Genomic DNA, 24,119 nt, shown 5'->3' on the forward strand with positions numbered 1-24,119 from the left:
TTCGTTAACGGCGCGGCAGCCTGCCCCAACGCTACTGCCTGCCCTTTCAGTACGACACCTGGAGAGCGATGCCAGTGGTAGATGCCTCGGAGGAGAAACATTCGCGCGAGCGGCAAGCATCAGGCCGCTCCGCTTTGACGAACAGCCTCATTTGCACGGGTTGCAATACGAGAAAGAAACTCAGCGCGCGCCTCCGTTCACCCGGCGTATACTACTTTTCTGCAGCTCTCCATGTAGTTGCCTGACCGCGCCCCGTAATCTGGTTAGGCGAGCGGCGACTTCTTTTCGGTCTCCCCGCAAGTCCCGGCTTTCTCCTTTACTACGGCGTGCACGCATGTTGGCTACCGCACTTACCGCCTCTTTGGGCGTCCTGTCACGAACTCTTCTCGCATTGACGCGTCCTGAATTTCCAAGCACGACACGCTTTACCGTAACTCAACGTTAACAGTCGATTCGCACAGTGGCAACCACCGGGTGCCTGTGAGCTGCACAGGTGATGACATCTCAGCCGCCGCAGCAGTGGTTTAGCCAGGAAGGGGGGGGGGGGGAGTTTAACAATCTCCGCCCCACCCCCGAAATTTTGCTCGTTTATATACACCCGTTCACATACAAACGCACGAACATACATAAAATGTAACTGACCCCCCCTCCCCTCCCGGAAAAAATTTCTGGCTGCGGCCAAGCGCCGTAGTGGCTGAGTGGTCAAGGTAAACTCTGCTGCTGACCCGAAAGACGTGAGTTTGAATCCAGCTGCGACTGTCGCAGTTGAATGACGGCGAAATACGGAGATCCGTGTATCGTGCGATGTTAGTGAACGTTCAAGAACTCCAGGAACTAGAAATTATTCGGAGCACTACAATACAGTGTCTCTCGTAACGCCAATCGGTTTGGGACGTGAAACCCTACCGACCAACCAACAAATGCACAGACACATAAGTAGGGGAAAATAAGGTTAGTTCGAAATATAAAGTGAAAGGGCTCCAAAAGAGGTTTAAACGAAAACATATTGCCCTTGCAACTTAACTGCCGTTCCGTTATGCTCCGACTCTTATATTTTCCACAAGTCAGCTCCGGCGGGCTGGGACGCAGACAGCGTCTACTAATTCCTACAGTCTCTCCACAACTAATCTCGGAGCTCCTTAATCCGGTTTCCCCCCACGTCGGAGTGGTACACCCGCAATGAGGATAGCCTCGACCTGCGTACAGCTAATACCATGGTGGCACGAACCCCTCTTGCCTCGTCCAGATAACGGCTCCAGTTCAGCAGTCTTTCGGTCGTTATCGTATAACGAACGGGCCAGGTCTTCGCGTCTGCTCCACTTTCGGTAACCATGCAGTACGTGGAACGTACGCTGTCATGGACGACCCTCTGTGCCCGACTACACGTCTAAGAGTACACGGATGGGTTCCGGGTTAGTTCATCCAGATTTAGGAAGAGGGTCTCTAAGAAGGATAGCGTAGAACAGGAGGGTTTCCGGAACAGAAAATGCGCTCCGGGGGAATCATAGACTACTTAGCTGTAGTAACGTGAAAACTTTGGCGAGTTGGTGATGCCCGATGGACAACAGCGCAACTACGACGACGGTGCTTCCTCCGTTATTCTTCTTATTGTCCCCCTGTCGGTAATTACGCAGTGAGTCGTCATCTATCGGCTGTAGTAAACGTTATCCTAACGGAGGCAACTACGTAAGCAGCCACGTTGTGGCGCAGTCCTTTCCCAGAACAGCTATCGTTATCATTACGGCGTCCTACGGTAACATCAGCGTGCGAAACTCGGCTTGTTGGTTCGGCTTGATTGTGAAACAGCGCAAAAAGACGAAGACTCGAGGTGAACGAGTGCACAGGAGAATGCCTGAAGCATAATGGCCAGCCTCTAGTAATTCCCCTTTCATGAGATTTCATTCAGCCATGTAACCAACCTCAACGCAGTAATAACATTTAAAACAGTTGCATTTAAACAAATGAAGCGTCATAATATGTTGTGATATATAGAACTTTCGACTTCCATTTCATCAACTACTGCTCAAGGAAGGAAGTAAAATAGGAGGAAAAGAACGGCAGGGAGGTTTACCAGCCTACAGGCAGCTGGTTTGCTACCCTGCGCATGGGAAGGGGATTGCGGAGATGAACGATAGAGAGCAGAGGGGGAAGAGAGATAAACACAGCACGTTCGGCAGCACACGCGCGCACACTCAGTCATAGCCCAGTCTTGTATTTCGCGCTGTGTGACATCGCTGTTACAGCCGCTTGTTCCAAGTCCGTGTCGCGTAGGAATTCCAACAGAGCTTTTGTCGCCTTCTGTTGCAATGTCTTCTCTCGGGCACTTGACAGAATAGCGTCCACAGATATTTGGCTGTTGTCGATGCGCGCAAACTACTGCTCAAAACGTGCAGAATGGTAATATGGGGCTATTGTGTTTCATTATTTGTTTTTAGATCATTAGTATATCCCTCTAAACGGAGTTTAAAGTTGCAGCAGCACGCGCATACCGCAGGTGATGTTGCGGCAGCCTTGATCTAAAAGGAGTTTTTCATTGATTACAGCTAGCTCAGAAAGTGCAATACGCACATGATGGACCCTTGCGGAGTGATCAAGGAACGCGTTAAGAACAGTGGGCTGTGACGAAGAAACGTAGTGCTAAACAGCTCCACTGCTGAAAGTGCGAATATTGTTCCATTAAAATGATAAAAAGATGCAAAAGCTCAGTGAATGAAGATAACGATACGTATAGGAATCTTGTGCCCGTGAGCGTTAGCGCAGAAGAAGCTTGTGGGAACGTAAACGGTGAGCTCGGCATTTACGCGACGTACACGATGATTCGTATCTTTGAAATGCTGCGGAGTAAACGTTTGCTGGCGTTCAGTACAGCCGTCGTGTAGAATGAACTTGTGTTTTTACGCGCATCCTAAAAGAGAAAACAATAAAAAAGCGAGGTGATCCGAACACTTACGAGATGATGACGCACTGTCCCTCAGAGTCGATGACCATGTTCCGGTACATGGTGTCAGCCAGGGCGTAGATGTGCGGCGGGTTCTCGTAGGACGCCTGCGATTAAAAAATAAAAGAAAAAGAGAGTCAGGCGACGCTCCGTAGATTTCAGATTTACGTTCTCAATTGTGGAAAGTATGATTCATTACTTTCACTATCACTACAACTTTGCTATCGTTCCCAAGAAAAAGCTGCCATTGGGTCTACAGCGGAAACCGGCGGAAAGAACGATTTGATTGATTGATATGTGGGGTTTAACACCCCAAAACCACCATATGATTATGTGAGACGCCGTATTGGAGGGCTCCGTAAATTTCAACCACCTGGGTTTATTTAACGTGCCCCCAAATCTGAGCACACGTGCCTGCAGCATTTCCGCCTTAATCGGAAATGCAGCTGCCGCAGCCGGGACTCGATCCCGTGACCTGCGGGTCAACAGCCGAGTACCTTAGCCACTAGACCGCCGCGGCGGGGCGCGGATAGCACGAAGACCGTTGTGAATGAGAAGCGCAATTGTTCGTTGTACAGTGAAAATGGTGTTCGTGCTTGTTTACATTTACGTGTCAACACTTTTGTTTATGACGCTACTGGCGCTACTGGTGTAGCCCCAGCAAGTAAATAAGAGCAACAAAATTAAACTGTACGCGAACTCGATCGAACAACCAATGCGTTCAGGTTTTAGGGGCGAAGCTCCTTATAGCGGCACCCGTTCGTCCCTCGTAGCCGTTGTAGTAGTGTGTAATAAGTATAAGATTTTGACCTTCAAGGTGTTGCGGTGAGAGATTTCTTCTGTGCGTTGTTGAACAATAAAATATAGTGCTCAGTGTGCATGCCAATGGCTGCTAATAGGGAATGAGAGACAGGAGCATTCGGCTTTTAGTTAACGCACACGCTGCGATCCCCCTTAGCAGCCATTGGCATGTACATTGAGCAGTATCTGACACGAAAGGGTTGCTACGTTATACTCCCTCGGTGTAAACTCCTTAGATATAGAAAGGTTCATCGAGCATAGGGCCGCAGTGCCATGAATACAGTGAACTAGTATATACCATGAACTCGAGGTGGTTAAAGGTGGGAAGTAGACCCAAAGCGCAAGCCGTAAGAAAGTGTGCGTGTGCCACCTCTCGTTTACTCCTTGGAATGTCCGTTGGATAGCGGTGCTTCTATATGGGGCAAATATGATGAAAAGATGCAAGATGGTGGTACTTGGAGTGTTGAATAGATGGACGAACGGACACACATACAGATGCATGGTTGGACGCATGAACGGACGCAGGGGCGGATGCATGGACGAACGCAGGGACGGACGCACGAACAGACGCACGCACGCACTGTCGGATGGACGCATGGACGATCACACAGACGGACGCATGGACGGACGGAAGCAAGAACGAATAGACAGACGAATGCTTCGCCCCACTCTCCATCATTCACTCCGTGCATATGCTGCCATTTTTTTCTTTCAGGTTGTATACGTGAACGCACAGAATAGTCATACGTGTATGCTTATTGAAAGGGTCAGGCAGTTTAGTTGCCTTTGGGTCTATCTGTACAGCGTTTAGCAGAAAACATAAAGGTTGTAAATCAACTAGAAAGAGAGGCGAAATACTACCAGCGCAATAAAGGAAGTGGTATAGCGTTTCATTGTCGGTCATTTATTGTTTTCTTAGCTGCACTTCGATGTTACGAACCTTGAGACGCATGTTCCCGATTATTACAAACAGTGCGATAAAAAACGATTCTGTTGGCCACTGAAAAACAGTTTCCGGAATCCGCGGTGCATGTCTGTAGGCGATAGCTGTATACAAAAAAACATTGCTTGGTACACCTCAGCGTTCGACAAGCCGAAGGTTCATAAACGCAACTGTGCTGTACTGTGAATCGTAACTTAATGATAAAATATATGCGTGGCAACAAATCGTACAACTGTAGAAGTGAAAGTGCAAGCGATACGGGAATGAAGGACGCAAGAGGAAGCTGAATAAGGAGGACACTGCTGCCGTATGAAGGCGATTTCAAAAAGTACCATAGTGCTGCAAAAAATATGTTAAACGTAGGAAGATTAGCGTAAACCTGCAGGACTTTTCATTACTGCATACTGAGTACAAAAACAGTAAAAGACAAGTACACGAGGAAGTGCTTCCATGAGAACCTAGAGTAAAATTAAAAGATTACGCCTACACAAAAAAAAAACACAACATATAAGAACGAGCGATGAAGAGGAGGCCAAACCAATGCTATTTTAGCAATAAAAAAATGAAATAAACGAATGCAGAGTATGAGAACCACCACGCATGCATGGGGGGCGGACGTAATAACCTCGACTGCACAACAGCATCAACACTTTCCGCATCGGCCTGTCTATGCGACCGTCAATTTAAGGGATTTCGTAACACACGTCCCCGTCCGTGATATTCACACAAGACCGTGTACGGGGCAAACTACACAGCTATCATACGAATCTCGGCGCCGCCCCGAAAAGAAAGGAGGAACCGGAGCGGAAGCTGGCTCCCAGGGGGCCGAGAGGGAATGCGAAAGGGGTTCCCGGTCGGGAAACATTACATCGCCATGATTCGTTCGGGACAAACGCATCGTGGATTCAATTTCGGCTCGTATCGGTCCGGCAGACAGCTCGATTCGCGGCAGCCGGGATCAATAGTTTATTCCATAGCACGCAGGGGGGCGTCGAACATCGTCAGCAGAAGCGATGCCGAGCCTCGATACAAGCGGGTATACAGGACGACGCCTCGTCAAGTGAGACGGGGCCTCGGTTAACGCGGCTGCTTTTGCGCTCGTTTTGTAAAAGCAAGCGCTAGTATTAAACAGTCGTTACTGCACTCTAAATATTCTTTTTTACAGTTTTTTTTTTCAATTTTTCTGTCTTTCTACTTGTGGTCTTCGTATACATTTCTTTCTGTGTACTCGTTCTCCTGCTCATCAGGTTTTTTGTAACCCACGCCGTACAAATCGGAGTGCGTCTTCTTGGAGCGAAGAAGAAGATGAAGAGAGAACGCTGTTTCGTGGTGACGAGGGCACCCAGATCACGCCACGCGGCGTACCGAAAATCCTAACAGCTCTGATGTAAAAAAGTTACCACAATAAAAATATATTTTGACTGTCTATATACTGTATAAATGCACTTTTTGCACTTTTGTAACAGTAAGTCTCTGGCGCCAACGTCTCGAGAAGTGTTCGAGTGTTCGCCGAGGCAGCTAATACTTCGTCACGCACTTTAGGAAACAACACAGCCATGTTGTGGCAAAATCAGTTGTTGTTTTGACAAACACCATGCATCATTGTCGAAACGTTAGTCCTTAGTTTGTCCTTGCGTTACTCCTAGTTCGATCGGCGTTGATAATTTCAAGTTGTAATCATGCAGCGAACATCTCGTTTCGGTATGCCAATTTAAGAGAGGCGCCTTCAAGACTTATTCAGAAACGACTGGCTCTCGGACTGATATAAATGATCGCGATAGACGCAGCGCGGCGCCGCCGATCAAAGCGCGCATTACACCGCTTCTAGAACTATACAGCAGCCGTCAGCGAATAGACTCCTGCGATTCGCGTTGTACGGAACAATGCAGACGTTTCCGCACTCGCTGGTCGCTGCTATTCAAGCGACATCGTCTTCGCAGCACCCGGCGGTCGAACGCGCTGTCTAACGAGCCGCTCTCTGGAACGAGATGGGCGAAGGTCGCCGCCAATGAAGCGCGACCTCTGACCCGTGGCACTGACTAGGCTCATTCTTCAGTTCGACGAGGTCTCCTTTGTCTGCGGCCTGTCCTTTCGGCTAATTTATTGTCCTTGCTAGCGGGCCTTCTTTCTACACGTTTGTTATATTTTCTCTAGGAGGGACGGATGCAGACATATATAGAAGCCTGCCCCGCCCCGCTGCTCACCTGCTAGGACAATGCGGATCTCTCCAATGTTGTATATGTGAAAAAAAAATAAAAAGATGCCTGAAATTAAGCTACGGTAAGTTCTCACTAAGTATACAAGCCACATTATCACTTTGACTTCAGCAGAAATGTCTGTTGAGGTTAAGTGCGGCGACGCAGTGGAAGAAGCTTTTTCGTAGTGCTGAAAGTATACGACGCTGTAGTTGCTAGTGCCATAAGAACACAAATCGATCCCCTAATGAGATAAAAGCGGCGTCACTAACAGACTAAAAATTGTCTCCGCCTGCTTGTGCATCACACGCGTGTCGTGACTCGGTCGGTCGGTCGGTCGGTCGGTCGGTCGGTCGGTCGGTCGGTCGGTCGGTCGGTCGGTCGGTCGGTCGGTCGGTCGGTCGGTCGGTCGGTCGGTCGGTCGGTCGGTCGGTCGGTCGGTCGGTCGGTCGGTCGGTCGGTCGGTCGGTCGGTCGGTCGGTCGGTCGGTCGGTCGGTCGGTCGGTCGGTCGGTCGGTCGGTCGGTCGGTCGGTCGGTCGGTCGGTCGGTCGGTCGGTCGGTCGGTCGGTCGGTCGGTCGGTCGGTCGGTCGGTCGGTCGGTCGGTCGGTCGGTCGGTCGGTCGGTCGGTCGGTCGGTCGGTCGGTCGGTCGGTCGGTCGGTCGGTCGGTCGGTCGGTCGGTCGGTCGGTCGGTCGGTCGGTCGGTCGGTCGGTCGGTCGGTCGGTCGGTCGGTCGGTCGGTCGGTCGGTCGGTCGGTCGGTCGGTCGGTCGGTCGGTCGGTCGGTCGGTCGGTCGGTCGGTCGGTCGGTCGGTCGGTCGGTCGGTCGGTCGGTCGGTCGGTCGGTCGGTCGGTCGGTCGGTCGGTCGGTCGGTCGGTCGGTCGGTCGGTCGGTCGGTCGGTCGGTCGGTCGGTCGGTCGGTCGGTCGGTCGGTCGGTCGGTCGGTCGGTCGGTCGGTCGGTCGGTCGGTCGGTCGGTCGGTCGGTCGGTCGGTCGGTCGGTCGGTCGGTCGGTCGGTCGGTCGGTCGGTCGGTCGGTCGGTCGGTCGGTCGGTCGGTCGGTCGGTCGGTCGGTCGGTCGGTCGGTCGGTCGGTCGGTCGGTCGGTCGGTCGGTCGGTCGGTCGGTCGGTCGGTCGGTCGGTCGGTCGGTCGGTCGGTCGGTTCCCATAGCCATCAGCTAAAGAGAGCAACCAGTGGTCTTGTCAGCCACAACAATATTGGTCGCGTATCTCCATGCTTCATGGCTAAGGACGTCGAAAGATGACAGTCTTCTATGTCTGGAGGCGCTACGTGAGATATGGCACCATCTGGCAGTAATAAGAATATAAAAAAAAGAATTTTTTCGAACGCACAGCTACTAGTTAGCGGCAGGACCGGATCGTTTGTTTTAGCGGAGCGTATACGAAACAACCGCTTTTTTCGTCTATAGCATCGCATCGTTGATTGATCGATATGTGGGGTTTCACGTCCCGAAACCACCATATGATTATGAGAGACGCCGCAGTGGAGGGCTACGGAAATTTCGACCGCCTGGGGTTCTTTAACGTGCACCCAAATCTGAGTACACGGGCCTACAACATTTCCGCTTCCATCGTAAATGCAGCCGCCACAGCTGGGATTTGAACCCGCGACCTGCGGGTCAGCAGCCAAGTACCTTAGCCACTAGACCACCGCGGCGGGGCAGCATCGCATCGTCAGTGCAGCGTAATAAACACTCCGGGCTTTAGAATTACGTAGCTATGTATTTTTTTAAATACAAAGACACACTGCCTAACACTTACGTATTGATGTTGCACCTCACATATGCGTATTATTTGATTGACAATGCGGGCAAGTAAGAACGCAGCCACCAGATCAAGATGGCTGGGCGTAGGGCAAGGCGTTGAACTTCAGCCGGGTGGCTGAATTGTTGGATAGACCCCAACAGACAGGAGCGCGCATTCGTTCAATAGTTTAATTGTGTAAGAACCTGATACCATGTTCACCTGACCTCTAACACGAGGACAATGACGTGGAACAGATCATAAGGGTGCAAGACACGATGTTTCGGGAAGTTCACTGTGATAACGGGAGGAAACGCACTATACCCCTGCGAATGCTTGCTGCTGTTTCATTTGACGAGGAAAGTACTTAAATACTATGCACAGTATGGCGGCTCGTTCGGTAGAACAAAAAGTACGAGTGAACGCCGGGCGACGACTAACTACAAACTATAGGTTAGCGAGCAACAAATACAATAAGCAGCGAGTACACACATGATGCGAGCCTCTGCTACAAAAAAATTTGATAGAGGACGAAAGAATGGAGCCGTTGGCAATACAATGGTAAATAGATGAAATCATCAATATCGGGCGTAAATACCTAAGATGACTCAAACTTTAACGTACATTGCGATGCTGCTTGAAGAAATCAAGGCGAAATAGAAGAAAGGCAGAAATCACCGACGAACGGACAACAAAAGAGAGGCCACCGACGCTGCTCTTCCATCGGCGCTTCCCGGCCTTGACGGCGTGTAGGGCCCCGCGCAGTTTACTTTGTCTCTCCTTCCTGTCAGGAAGAATTCCCTCGCGTACTTAGAGAAATGCAACATCAGCGCTTGCACAAGCTCGGTTCATTCAAGTATTCCGCGGAAAGCAGCGTTCTCTAGAGCCACCCAGACCGTCTTTGTTATCTTTCGTTCTCTCTTCTCTTCGTATTCCTTGGCCACCTCTGCATTTTCCTGCAGTCATCCATTCTTATCCCGGAACACCCCCAACCCTCCCTTACCGTCCCCCCCGTGCTTCGACTCAAGCTCGGGGTCCTATTTTTTCTGGCCCCGATTCCCTAATGGGGAGCGGCGGTTTTAAAAGAGCAAAAAGGAATCATTGACATTCTTTGCTGGAACTCTGCGTTGTGTTGCTTCGACGACTTTCTTTGCGGTGCCGCCATTGATTTCCTCGCTCGAAATGGACAAAGGTTAAGCGTCAGCTTATAGGTTAAAGGAAAAAGCCAGAGGATGGTTACAGAGACAAGGAGGGAATGTTAGATAAATTAGTCGTGGTCAGTAACAGGTAGAGATGCCACTTACACGTATCTTTGCGATGTCTGTAAAACAGATACAAAACTTAAACATAGATATATCAGAAGTATATAGGAGAAACCTTTTTGAATGAAGACTCCGTGTACCAAAAAAAAAACGAAATACAGAATTGGGGAGTACACCACCGAACGAAATCTGCTAAAATATCAATACATTAGCGTGGAGAGAAATACAGAGCGAGAAAAGGCACTGGAGGTAAACGAATCATACGTTCCATTTATACTGCAACATACAAGCTTAGAAAAGTAAATACAAAGCTTAATCGCAAGCTAAAGTACTTAGTGTGCGAAATAAAGAAAGAAAGAAAGAAGGAAGAGAAAGAAGAAAAGAAAGAAAGAAAGAAAGAAAGAGAGAGAGAAAGAAAGAAAGCGTGTTGAAACAACGCGAGATTGATGATCTTAAACCATGCTGTAAGCACGCAAACGCGAAAAATATTCCATTGACTAAAAGCGGTGTTCCTTTACTAGAAAGAGGAGACATGAAATGGGACTCTAATGAGCTCGTGTTTTATAAGTTCTAATTTTCTCAATTTACGTTACAGTTTTTCCTTATTCTTTAAAGACATTCAAAATGAGCGAATCAGCATGAAATGTGGTGTGTTGCCCCTTGTGTGTTTCTTAGAAATCTGCAAGCGACCTCAAAAGTCTGCTTGAGAGTGTAGCAACCGGGGGAGTTTTTTTTTAAATAAACAGAATCTACTCTCTAGTTTTTGAGGCGAAGAAAGGCAATTATGACTTTAGAAGAATCAACATAGCTATAATAGAATGTGCTCTACGCACATTTTCTTCGCAGAAGCGCACGTGGGTTTACTCGTTAGCTCATTATTCACGAATATCTCTGATCCCATTTCACCGGCTTTTGCATTAGCCTCCATTTGCTTTCTCACGTTTTTGACCTAGCAAGCAAAATGTTACGAGAAAATTTATTCAAGTATGCCCATTAGGTATAGAAATGAATGCTTCGCTAGCTTTAATATCGCGTTATTGTATATACTGCGAAAATTCCGCATTAAGGTTAAACAATAAGTTCACCATTATTCATTTACCACATCTTCTGCTCCCCTCTCTTACTTTATTTCTGTAATGGCGTCGTTTCAAATAAGGTAACAATAGGACAAAAAATTACGCAACAACGTTGTCCTCATCCGTTTGTCCCAGCAATCCAGATTAGCCGACTGGACCTTCCCCCTACTTTGCTAACTGACGTGATTTCTTTGATGTCCGTCGGTTTTATGTGTAGCTAACACCGCCTCATTCGCAAGGCGTCTGGGTTCACACTCTAATGTCTGGGTTCACACTCCAATGTGTAACTATGCGGTACAAAAGTTACTGCAATCTCTCGACCGTTTCATTTCAGAAAGTTTGTTTGCTCGAAAACGAACCGCTTTTCAGACGAGCTACTTTGCATAAATAGAACGCAGCAAAAGCGTGAGGTATCGTTTTGAATTTTACGGAACTCAAGGATAGGTCTCCTTACAGGTGGGGCCGCTCTATAGAATCCCACGTTTGTCCAATCTAATCCAGGCCCACAAACCCTACACGTTTTCCCGGCCACTCTAATGTTACGCCGAATCGTGACCCATGCTGCACACGATCATTGCAAGCCTCTTGGGCTTTTCACCACTTTCAAATTCCGATCGCGTTAATCACGTCTACTCTCGAAATCCTCGGAAATAAGAGACGTATATTCGTGCGCTGGGCGTTTGCCAAATCATTACCGAACTGACGTTTCAAGGCACTGTTGTAAAACGAAATTCACGCGCATCGTTGGAACAAATTTGATGCAAAGCAGTGGGTGAGTGGCAGGCTGTGACAGATGTTTTGCTTTGAGAAAAATGTTAGGAGGCAGATCGGCGCCTGTTTAAGTTTAGTAGGTGTACGCCCACTATGGGTTTGACAGGTATACGTTAGCTACACTGTCATGCAAAGGTGAGCTTATGGCTGTACATAACGTCGGAACGTAGCACTGGCGTTAGAGCAGCGATGTAAGTTTATTTTCTTTTTCGCAGCAAAATACACGCTACACCCTGAAAATGGGAGTTTGATAAGCAACCTTATTCGAGACACGTTTGACTAGTTTCCGAAGTCAACGTCTATTACGTTGTTACAAAAGCGGATAAAAAGCACTGAAACCCCATTTGGTCTTGCCGCGACTTGACGGTTGTTTAGGGTATTTTCGAGTGCTATTATAGCGAATGAATGTACAATAGACACTTAGTTAACTTTTTTGATAGGAAGTTGGTCTTTGTAGGCTTTTTTTTTGACGATTGTGGATTTATATGTGGGGTGTAACTTCCCAAAACCACCATATGATTATCAGAGACGCCGTAGTAGAGGTCTCCGGAAATTTCGACCACCTAGGGTTCTTTAACGGGCACCAAAATGTGAGCACACGGGGCCTACAGCACTTTCACCTCCAATGAAAGTGCAGCCGCCACAGCCGGGATTCGACGCCGCGACCTGTGGGTCAGCAGCCGAGTACCTTAGCCAGTATAGACCACCAAGGAGGGGCTGTTTTGTTGATTGTAAGGCAGCAGCAAGTTAGCAACAAAAATAAAAGAATTTTTTTTTCTAAGCGACTGTCTTTCTGTGGGCAGTAGGACACACATGTCATATTTTTTTACTTCCTGATACACTTAAGGGCAGTGGTAGACATATGCCCCACTTTTTCCTCGAACTCCATTCGCAATAGAGAGCTTAGTTGTTTTTTTTTTTCACATATTACAATAACCTGATAGAAACGAGAATGCCTTTTTCAAAAGCTGTCATGCGTTGTTCATAACAGTGTACACCGTTTAAAGCAAGCATTGGAGTAACTCTACAATAGAAAACTTGACTACCATGCAGAATGCCTGGATTGGAACCTCGTTCGAGCTGTGTGCTTCCATCTATGCTTCCATCGTAAATCTTCCGTCCATCAACAACGTCGTCAACGCTGACACCGAACTTGCTGTGACTCGAGTTCATTTAAGTTTTAGCATCAGGATATCGAATTCTATTCTCGATGTGCAGTGGCTGATATCTACCATGAATCCCTCTGGCGTACACCAGCTTGACGTCATGCATTACTTATCGCGGGTATTGACTGAACACTTCGTAAAGTTGTAAGAAGTCAATACACCGTAATCGGAAGAAAGTTCTTACCCTAAGACAACCCTGTGTTGCTTGTCACGCTTCTATACTCGTCTGTCCACATACTAATTAACGACAACTACGGAAATCATTCAACGTTCGCGGCAAAGTTTCGGGCGCTCAGTCTAGTCAAGTCAAGCGCTCGCCGATCAATAAATTTAACTATCTACACTGGTGAAAACGGAAGCTAACAGTTAGCAACCTCACCTTCGACACGTGTGTCCTACATGCAAGTATGAAACCCATAGCCATGGCAGACTACGAGCAAAATGGCGTGAAGTACGGCGAAATAAAAGAGACAGCAGGTGCGGACGGACACCGCTCGGATAACCACGCCGCGAAATGGGCGCGCATCTCTATAATGATTTTCAGGCTGCACGCAGGTGAGCTTTTCCGCGCGCCACCCACGCTTTGTGGGTGAGTACCTCGTTTCACAGATGTTCTCTTGCGCGAGTAGCTGGGTATAACGAGCTCGCCACGAGACTGAATCCATGCTTAACCGTGACATCACAATAGCGAGAGCTTGTTAATGCAGTGATAAAGAGCCTGGGCTCTACGCTAAACGAAGCGGCAGGAGCGGAGCAGGTAGGCTATCAAAATAAATGAGCCGAAGCGAACTCGCCCCTCCTTTTCCTCATTAAAAAAAAAAAGCTAGAAAGTGACATACCCTCGGGTTAAAATGCGCAAAATTTTCTTGGCCATTACACCAGGTGACGACAGATAGATGACGAGGCCGGGCTGAAATTGGGCCATTTCGAGGCTTCCCGGTGGCAGCTGAGCTTCAACTATGGAGTCTCTGTTTATGGACGAACTAACGACATTTTTAAGAATGGTGGCGTTCCCCGCAGCTGGTACCACTGTTATACTCCACCCCCACTCCCCCCATTGCAAATGATACGAGAAAAAAAAAGCGAGGATGCGTGTACACGTACGCCATAATGTCAGAAGTTGCCCCCTTCCCAGCCCTCCCACCACTTTTTTTTTTCATGTCGCATAGGCAATACCACGTTCTCTTCGCTTTTATCCAACGTACCTTGAATCCTGCTGGCATTCGTTGCGCGGGTACACTTTAGGTGCGCTGAATTCTAGCGTATAATATATTCAAAAACGCTTGCGGCGTGCTTAAGCGGTTTATCAAGTGCAAGGTGTGCACCAACGACGCCGATGGCACACTGCGAAGACGCTTGTTCAAAGCTGCTAGCCAAGAGGGGGAAAATCCGAAATATCAACCGTAAACACCGTCCTTACCCCTCGCTCACCTTTGTGATATTTCCAGTAATCCGTCTATTACAACGCACGCTTGTAGTTTTTCCCGCCGTTTATTTTCCCCACCTAGTCTCCTCCTTTCGTTCAACTTTGAACTGGCTGGTCTCGTGACCATTTCCGAAATAAATGGTGTCCGAATCGTGGCAACATCCGCCACTGCCGTAGTGTTTGGAACCGCAGCTCAGTGCTCGAAGTGCACAGGCTTGAGTGAACGTTGGGCGAAAGAGAGCAACCAGTCTGAGTCGGTTCAATTCGTGTAAAAATGATGCTCAGTGTCGCTGTGTTTTTTTTCCTTAACCCTTCTGTAGGATAACAAGGCAGACGCTCTACTATATAACATTCATGGACTTCCCTCCTATCTCTGCATCCCTTTCTCCTGCCATCTATACAGGGAGGGAGATCAAAGATGGCCACACATTGCCCATCGATCATATTCTTTCCACATCTTCATTTCAAGTTTAACACCTATACTTAATGAAATTACAGTGAGTCACATGCGCGCGATATACTCCGTTGACACCCCGCATCCATCAACCTCTTCTATCACCCCGCCTTCACAGCGTGAACAAGTGCCTAACTATTGTTTACTATCTAGCTGTAGCATGCCAAGCGTGTAACTCAACTGCACAAGTTTAGTAAACTTGACTTGCAAAACATGCTTCTGCTTACAAAACATGCGTGGCGCTGAGCGGAGCTCCTGCGCCACGTATCAGAAACTAGAATGTAAAAGACGACACTCGCCATAGGACAGTGCCACTTAGGACAAACCATATAAAATGGGTCTTGAAAGTCACTGTCCCATGCGACGAGAGCAAGAAGCATTATACCTCGAGTACATCACGGGGCATATTTAACGAATACTAGCGCGACAAAACGAAAACGAGAAGAGGAAAGACAGATTACAGGCCAGCAGCCTTTCTCAAAAAAAGGACAAAAATACTCTAGCTTGTGGTCTCTGCGCGATGATGCAGACATAATCCCCTTTACGAAGCCCCATCTTCGCCAATCGATAATTCCACTACCAACAACTTTCTCATTTCTTTCATTGTATCTTTCCGTTCGTTCGCGCTTCTATCCAAAAAAAAACGTGCTATGTTCCGAACAGCACTACGATAACAGCTATAAAGGTTTCCTCAAGTCCTGAGGAATCTAAATGCAGAAAAAAAATCTTCAAAATAATCCCACAACAGCATAGAAGAAGCGCCGTGTACAAACATTACACTTTGAAAACAGGCACTGTTTCTGGAACGGCGAGAAATCAATGAGATAGAGCGAGGGTCATCTGTGGATGAGAGCAAGGGCTGCACGCGCCAAACTAATATTAGCACAAAAAAAAAGTAAGGCCGCCGCGCGACAGAGGCAAGGGGGGAAACGATGAAGTGACATGCGGAGCGATGTTTATTGGAGTTGTTCAAATTCGGGGTAGAGGGCCGGAGGTGGGGTGAAAGAGGAGAGGAGGAGCGGGAGGGTGAAGACAACAAGCAACACGATGCGACGTGCTCCGGACGCCAGGTGATGCGGAGGCAGGGAGGAAAGGAGGCACCGCGTGGAAGGGCTCATCTGCATGCGTAATCGGGTCAGCGCAGGGAAACCCAACTAACCGTGGGGCGCGTCGCGGTTTCGACCCTCGCCCTTACACGCGTACCCTAAGCGCGCGTGCGCACATTGGTCGCGGCATGTGCTCTCGGAGCAGCGTCCTGCAGCGAAGTCAACACACCGCGTTGCATGCGGGAAGCGCATCTCGAGGGAGGTTTCGTTTCACTGCGCGCGCTCTGTGTTTGATCAGGACGCGCCCGAAAAAGCTTGACCAGCGAGGTTGCCAAACAAGTAACCTAACTTCCTGACCGTCCGGTGCGGGCTGTTAACGCTTCGACGCCTTTCCGTCGTTGCACACGTCGCGCGCGTCAGAGAAATTCTTAGCAACTTCGTGAATCGCGAACAGCCATGTGCGCTGCGCCTAGAGATGTAGCGGTGAAGACTGCCTCTGTGCAGAAGCTGCACCTGTGTACGACGCCACCGAAAGCGGCTAGAAAGGCGGCTAGAAACACTACATGAAAGGCTGCACGTTATTATTTTCTTGTTATTTCTCAGGGGAATGAACTAGTCCCACAAGCGAGGTGAGGTCTTACGTGTTGCGCGTTTGTGCCATCACACAAGAAGGCAGCTTCAGCTCTAGCTCAGTGATATGAATGAACGGACGGGTCTCAAATAAATATAGAGATTAAATACCTAAACGAAAATAACACACAGCCTCCAGAAAAGTCAGACAAAGTGAAACCTATTAATCTGCAATAATTGAGCGAGGTCAATGAATTTTTCTAAGCTCCTCGCTGCAATACAATCCTCCACAAGACGCTTGAAACATGCGGTTAAACTGTCACATCGTTTTTTTTTTTTTTTGATCGAAAGTTATTGGGGTGGCGGTGCGGCTGAGAAGGGAGAAATGGGTTATAGGCAATTAGATGGTGTCGAAGCTGCACCTCCACCAAAAAAAAATGTCACGTTGTGACTAGCACGGAACCTCTATCTATCGGAACAACAGGACGTCGAACTCAACCGAGCACGTTTGGTTGTTTGTAGGCTGGATACCATGGCACATACCCATTCTGGACGATTGGCCAAGAGAACATATAGTAGCCTATGGATGACAACCGCACTATTGATTACCAACAAAAATAATGTAAAAGAAAGAAAACTTTACAAAAATAAAGAGCAAGAAAGTGAGGGGGGGAGAAATAAGCGCTATTACAACAACAATATTCTGATTTTTGGAGCGTAGCAGACGGCTGAGCTTATCTAACGGAATTAATTTGGAATGCATATCTTATATTTTAACAAATTTTAAAATTATTTCAAGATTATTTTTTTTCGAATGTTTATTAAAGAGGACAATACATTGAAATACGCTGATTGGTTTGAATGAAATTACACGCCACATCAAGTACATCTCTGTGGCAACGTCCCTAAACGGAGTCTCCGAAACGTAGAAGTTTCTGCGGTTAAACTTAAACCTAGGTTCGAAAACAGAACAGCAAAGGTATTTTCCTAATTACTGAATAATTACGACATGATACAAGATAATGTTCCATAGTTTGCGATTGCTCGCAGAATGAACAAGGGGAAAAAATGGAAACGCGATGCCGTGATCTTTTCCACTTCTTTGTCGTCTTCCTTCGTTTCACGGTGCCACATACACGCAGTCGTATATAGCGCAATATTGTTCTGTGAATGTGTATTTATGGGGGCACGCCGTAGTGCTGGAAGCGCGGGATGAACGTCGATGCTCTGGATTGGACGGTATGGAAAAAATTTATTTAGTTCCATCGGGGCGTGACCTAGCACGTAGCTGGCCGCTTCCACGTCGGGACAGATAGGCCTAACCTCTCCGCCACGTCGTGGGCCCGTTGGACTGCCCATAACCGCGTCCTTAAAGCCATACTGCGCAGCGCAGCATCTCGCTTGGACGATGTAACTCTTTCAACCCGTAACGCAGGGCACCGCGAGATCTTGTGACCTAAGCTGGAAAAGTTTGAGCAAAGCACGCATGTATTCGACGCCTCGATTTCTTGATAAATTTTGTGCAACAGTGCGGTATATGCCCCAACCTGCAAGAGCATCAATGCCTGTTCAGTTTATTGTGCGGTGGCGCATACCTCCTCCGATAAAAAGTGCATAGTACGTCATTGGGGGATCTTCGTTGTCCAGAACAGCTACGCGGTCGACGACTCCTCGCACAGCTCTGTGGCCCGGCTTGCTGAGGTTGGACAGAGCACCCTCAATCTGTCCCATGTGAGCGGGGAACCAGGCGACTGTGTGTAGCTGTACTTCCTTATTGCCCAGGATTCACAAGGCTAATTCCGATATGGTACTCTTAGCGAATGCTCGGACTGCTAATTTCGAGTCACTCTATATTGTTGTTCTCCCGTCGTCGAACAGGTCCAAGGCTATTGGGACCTGCTCGGCAATCACGGCTGTTGTAGTACGGAGCGTCGAGGACTTTGTAACAATGCCATCTTGATCAACGGTAACTGCAACGTATGCTTCTCCATTTGGGTACCATGCAGCGTAAACGAAACAGAAACTCCGGTCATGTGCATGGGCACCCTCCTGGAGGGCTTTAGGGCTAGCCAGTCGTCTGCCTACAAGGTACTTCGGGTGGACATTCCGAGGTATCGGTGTCACGGTAATATGCTCTCTCTGTTCGCGAAGAATGCAGCAGTATCTGATATTGATTTCAGTCGGGTGAACTCCACGCTCTCTCAGGATGTTTCTCCCAGAAGTGGTGGTAGAAAGTATGGAAAACTGTGCCCGCTCTTGTGACTTCGCTATCTCTTCAAGCGTGTTGTGCACGCCAAGGTGGAGCAGCGTCTCCGAGCTCGTGTACAGGCTAAGCCCTAGGGCTCTCTTTGCCGCTTTTCTTATCAACGTGTTCCATTTTGTCCCGCTCACACCTTTGCCAGTTATGCATTGCCGCGACCTAGGGGACGTGACACGGCACGAAAGCATGCACCGACCTGATGAGGTTGTCGTCGCATAATCCTTGCTGCCGGTTAGCGAACCTTCTTATCAACCTGAATGCGTCGTCTGTTTTCTTGGTAAGCTTCGGTATACAGTCTGGTTATTTGAAGCGTTTCATTCAATCATCATACCTAGAACGCGGAGGGTGTCCACCCGGGGGTGATACCACCCTCACTTGACCTTAGAGTCCACCTGCAAGAAACACTAACCGAAGTACCCGGTTACCGATTTGCACGTCCTGCATGTCCAAAATTTAACTTTAAGGGCATTCTTGCTTCTGCGAACCTATCGGAGAACTTAAACTAGCAGCCCCGACGCGAGAGCCGCTAAATACGACCGTGCTCCAGCGACGCGAAAGTGCGTGTGTGCGTGCGTGCGCGCGCGAGTGCGTGAAGGGGGGGGGGCGTACGTGTTTTACCAGGAGGGACTGTCTACTCTTCACGGTATAGAACGACACGTTCATTTTAAGTGCGCCTACTTAAGCACCCGTAATTGAATTGAATCACAAGACGACCGTTTTACCCTTTTGCTCTCAGACGAGTGGCAGTGTCGTAACCATTCGTATGCAAGCGTGCTAATTATAATAAAGGCCTCCAACGAAATGTCCCGCTCCCCAGAGCACGACAACCAAATAAGCGCCAAACGGTCCTTGTACATCGGAACATTAGCTACAGCATAGAGAGGAATAGCCGAGATTACGCCACTCTGAACGGGGACAGGCTTAATTGGCGCAGAGCACGGTACTAGGCCTCACGTACTCGGTGTTGGCAGAGGGGAGGGCACTCGTCAGGGCGGGTGGAGTTACTCAACGAGAACAATCCAAGGCGCATCAGCCAGTGTCTTGGAGAAGATTACGAGAATCCCTGTTTTGCGCTTTGCTGACGCACGAGCGCACAGGCGTGCCCAATAGCGGGCGCAGCAAAGGTTATGCAAGGCGCACGAGGCGATGCCCTCTTTCAATGTCACATAAGCGAAAGCGTGTGTAGTCAGGCGCCAGACAGTTAGCTGAAGCGAGCCACAAAGTATTTTCTTTCATGCTTACGCAACGCCTGCCTGGAGGTGCGGTTTGATGGTGCGCTGTAGCTTCCCGACTGTGTCAGGGAAAGGCCGTGAGCGAACACCAAACTTGGGAAAACGTGATTTACGTCACTCTATACTTATCGTGTGTTCCTTTAAAGCGAACAGGTTAGAGCAATCCACGATGTTTTTGCTATTGACACAAGTGAAGCCCTGCATAACCGGACTAGAGAGCTGCCCTCATCTAGCTCGTTTGAAAATATGACCACTAAAAAAAAAAAACAGATACCACTGGAGAGCTCCCAGAATTTATTTACTCTTCAGTGTATGGACCCTTTAGGAGAATTTCTTACCTCAGAGACGCTCATCTGGCGCAAAGCCCAGTGTGAGCCACGCCTTGGGCTATAGTGCTCATTTAGACACAGTACTTGATGGACGTCATTAATCAGCCACCCAAGAGCCATAACTGCACGCTTACCACAGACAAGTCACACTGCAGTGGCTATGGGCAGCCGATTTTTTTATCGATCTAAAGGAGGGTGAACACCCACACCAACGATCCTCAATTACTCTTGTCTTGTTACAGGGATTCTTGTCGCTAGACAGGGGTCACTCCTCTTCTTTTGGGCTCTGCACTGCAACTAATAGATTATCAGTCCAGGTATCAAACCCCATTTTATGACGCGCCTTATTTCTTATCGTGCTCTCAAGCTCAATAAGAATATCCTCGTTGTAACGTTCCAAATCAGAGATGGTTTTCAAGCAAAGCTTGCAACGAGCTACAGATTTCGCTGGCGGCGTTGGGGTACGCACTTACCTGGCGCCTGCGAGCGTACGAAACTATCTCCTTTCGAGAGTACGCCGGTCCCTAACGTTATTGTATGCACAGTTTTCCAGCGATTGATGCTCTCTCGATCGTGGGCATGTCGATGAGCCTTTTCTGATATCGCAATCTGATCTTTCATCGGGATTACTTGCAATTTCACGTTGTTGCATTTATTTGTTGCTTGTACATGAACGCGTGACCGTCGATATTGCCTATAGCAAGAGAGAAAGGAGAAATATATGAAATGTAGGGGTGTTAACTATAGACTACGTCCTACAAATGGAGAAAGGGAATAGGGGAGTAAAAGAGAAAAAGAAAGAGAAGTATTGATGTACTGAGCACGCGAATGAATGTCCCATTCCACGCATCGAGGGGTGAAAAATTTATAAAGGGTTGCGCATTGCTATAAAAAAAGAAAGAAAGAAAGAAAGAAAGAAAGAAAGAAAGAAAGAAAGAAAGAAAGAAAGAAAGAAAGAAAGAAAGAAAGAAAGAAAGAAAGAAAGAAAGAAAGAAAGAAAGAAATGCAGTAGCTCAGGGACGCACACAAAAGCTTTGCTACCGCCAATTTTTCTAGAGACCTATTCTAGGCTTGTAAACAAGGTGAGGCCCCGTCGACATACTGAAGCGTTTCTAGTGAATTCGCGGTGCGTAAGCTCCGTTCAGCCCCAAGGCACGCCGCCAACCTCTGTGATCACGTGACAACTGGCGCAGCAGCTGCAAAGCTGGCTCCCCGACGCGCTGTTCTCGGAGGCTGCAGTTGTCATGTGGTCATAACTTATAGTGGCGAGCTTAGGGCTGGACAGAGCCTACGTGCCACGACGTCGCTACAAGCGCCTCGGTACGTCGACGGCTCCTACCCTTGTTTACAAACACGAAATAGGCATATCGCAGAAGGACCCCTGATTTTTTTTTCATACCACATCAGAGTTTACATTTGCTTTATTCATGCTTCGTCGTTGCCTGTAATACTCCACACCATCATTAATGACGACACCGCGGGCTTGGCCATATAGCCCACACAAAGAGTGTCGCAAACCAAGAAAATGTGAGAAGTGGGATAGTTTCGCAATGCAGACCTAGATGACATTACAACCGGCAAATGGGAGATAACCATTATGTAGCCGAGCAGATGATTTCCACGTCATTCTACGAAGGCCTCCCGAGCATTGCACTTACCGCTAATCAAGCTTAATGTCCGTCCTCAAGCTCCCGCGTTCCTAGGGCGTCCTTCGCCAAACGTTGGTAACTATTTTTATCTTACAGCCGCGGTAGTGCTCTAGCTGACTGGGCTCCGTCGATCCAGAACAGCGAGGCCAGCCTCCACACAGAGGAACATCTGAGACTAATCAGACATAGTATAAACAAAAGCTTCGTACGGCAAAGAAAAGGAGACGTTCCTAGTCTCCTGCGGTGAACGAGAGGCGGGCCACACCTAAACAAAAAAAGGTTAGTTCATTATTGAATTGAGCTTTCACCTAGCACAGCTTCCGCTTTCTTTCTTTCTTTCTTCCTTTCTTTCTTTCTTTCTTTCTTTCTTTCTTTCCTTCTTTCTTTCTTTCTTTCTTTCTTTTTACCAAGGTTTGGCTAAACGCGAGATGATAGTGCCTGTATACGGTAACGTGAATGTAATCAGATGAACAGCGTGAATACCAAAATGCCAGCAGATAAAAAGCTACACGTTATACGCTGCTTTGTGGGCGGCACGAACAGTCGTTAATGCTTACGAAATAGACAGTGGCGCCCGTCACTCACTGCGAGCTAAAGAACTAGAAGGAGAGAGAGACGTCTTATAGGAGAGAGAGAGGACGCCAAGGGTGAACATCACGTGCGGTAGTCGTGCGCGATGTAACTTCGGACAAGCGCCAAGGAAGACAGGACAGTCTGCGTTAAACGAACATACAGGTGCATTGGTTAGAACCTCAAGGCGGGAATGCGTTCTTCACAGGAAGGACTGCCGTATCTGACGTGTCTAGAGAGAAGAAATAGTACAAACGGAAAGGCAGCAGGCACGTTGACCAATTTCGGACAACCAGTTTTCTACCACACACATGGGAAGAGGATGCATGAGATTGAAAGATGCAGAGAAAAGAGAGAACGACAGCACACACACAGTCACAATGCGGCCCCGCCGCAGTGGTCTAGTGGCTAAGGTATACTCGGCTGCTGACCCGGAGGTCGCGGGCTCGAATCCCGGCTGCGGCGGCTGCATTTCCGATGGAGGCGGAAATGTTGTAGGCCCGTGTGCTCAGATTTGGGTGAACGTTAAAGAACCCCAGGTGGTCGAAATTTCCGGAGCCCTCCACTACGGCGTCTCTCATAATCAAATGGTGGTTTGGGGACGTTAAACCCCACATATCAATTAAATCAACAGTCACAATGCGTCATTCTTGCTTACGCCCTTCACGGTTGTGTCCTACAAGAAAAAAAGACGTACTGGCGTTCCTGTCGTCTTCCCACCTACCTTGGAAGGTGGGAGCTTATGGAAGGTCAACCCTAACATTGTGGCATCAGCGGTTGTAGTGTCAGCTCAAGATAAAGTTCTCAACCACCGCCTCAACAAGGATTGAAGCTTGTGCATGGTTACAGTGTCAACCTTACCCGCTGCAAACCGTTTGCTCACGGTGACTGAACTGGCTGGCGTAGCTGTAGAAGCCCGAGTTTCGTACTCATACATGATGAACTATGGAAAATACAAGATGTCCCTCTGAGCTACTCAAATGAACTACAAGACTATCTACGCGATCAAGGAGTCGTTTCAGCGAGGAGGCTCACCACCTTCAAACCCGAAGAGGGAGGAAAAGTCAAACAGGTACGTCGTTGATCTGTCATTTTGGAATTTAGCAAGGATTCACGGTTACCTAAAGGAGTTACGCTTGGCTTCTGTAGTTATCCGGTTGCCGGATACGTTGGGGCAGCTACACAGTGTTACAAGTGTCAAAGGCATGGTCACATATCGAGAAACTGCACAGGTCCGGTGCGCTGCAAAGTGTGTGCTGGGCCTCACTCACACAAGGAATGCACGTCAAGAGCACAACCTAAATGTGTAAACTGCGGTGGCCCACACCCTGCCTCATATGGAGGAAGGAAGGAAGCAACAAAAGGGAGAAGGCAGGGAGGTTAACCAGAAAGACATCCGGTTGGCTACCCTACACTGGGGGATTAGGGAAAGGGACAAGAAAGACGAGAAAGAGGGGAGAGAGGGAAAAGAAAAAAAGGGTGGGGGAGAGAGAGACAGTAATTTCACTGCAGCGTGTAGAACTCTAACACATGTCAGAGGCGTTCACACAAGCCTGTCTTTCTCAGGAAACACAGCAGGGCTTTCACTGCCTTGTGGGCTGTCGAGGCATGTGGACGTTGCTGTAATAGCACCTGCACAGAAAGAGGCCGATCATCCAGTTGCCGCAT

The 24,119-nt window shown here is 48.4% G+C and overlaps 2 protein-coding genes across 3 annotated transcripts in view; one reads left to right on the plus strand and one right to left on the minus strand.

Annotated features, from left to right (window-relative positions):
• LOC119159369 (unconventional myosin-Ie-like) overlaps positions 1 to 24,119 on the minus strand; it is a 292,958-nt gene that overhangs the window by 215,390 nt on the left and 53,449 nt on the right. For both annotated transcript variants that reach the window (XM_075865081.1, XM_075865080.1), the window contains exon 4: positions 2,951 to 3,045. In XM_075865081.1, the coding sequence (XP_075721196.1) occupies positions 2,951 to 3,045 (95 nt within the window). The remainder of the gene's footprint in view (positions 1 to 2,950; positions 3,046 to 24,119) is intronic.
• The window catches only part of Ih (hyperpolarization activated cyclic nucleotide gated potassium channel Ih), a 325,658-nt gene that overhangs the window by 5,812 nt on the left and 295,727 nt on the right, over positions 1 to 24,119 (plus strand). The window lies entirely within an intron of this gene.

This window comes from Rhipicephalus microplus, chromosome 1 (genome assembly GCF_043290135.1).
Source record: "Rhipicephalus microplus isolate Deutch F79 chromosome 1, USDA_Rmic, whole genome shotgun sequence".
Taxonomy (NCBI): domain Eukaryota; kingdom Metazoa; phylum Arthropoda; class Arachnida; order Ixodida; family Ixodidae; genus Rhipicephalus; species Rhipicephalus microplus.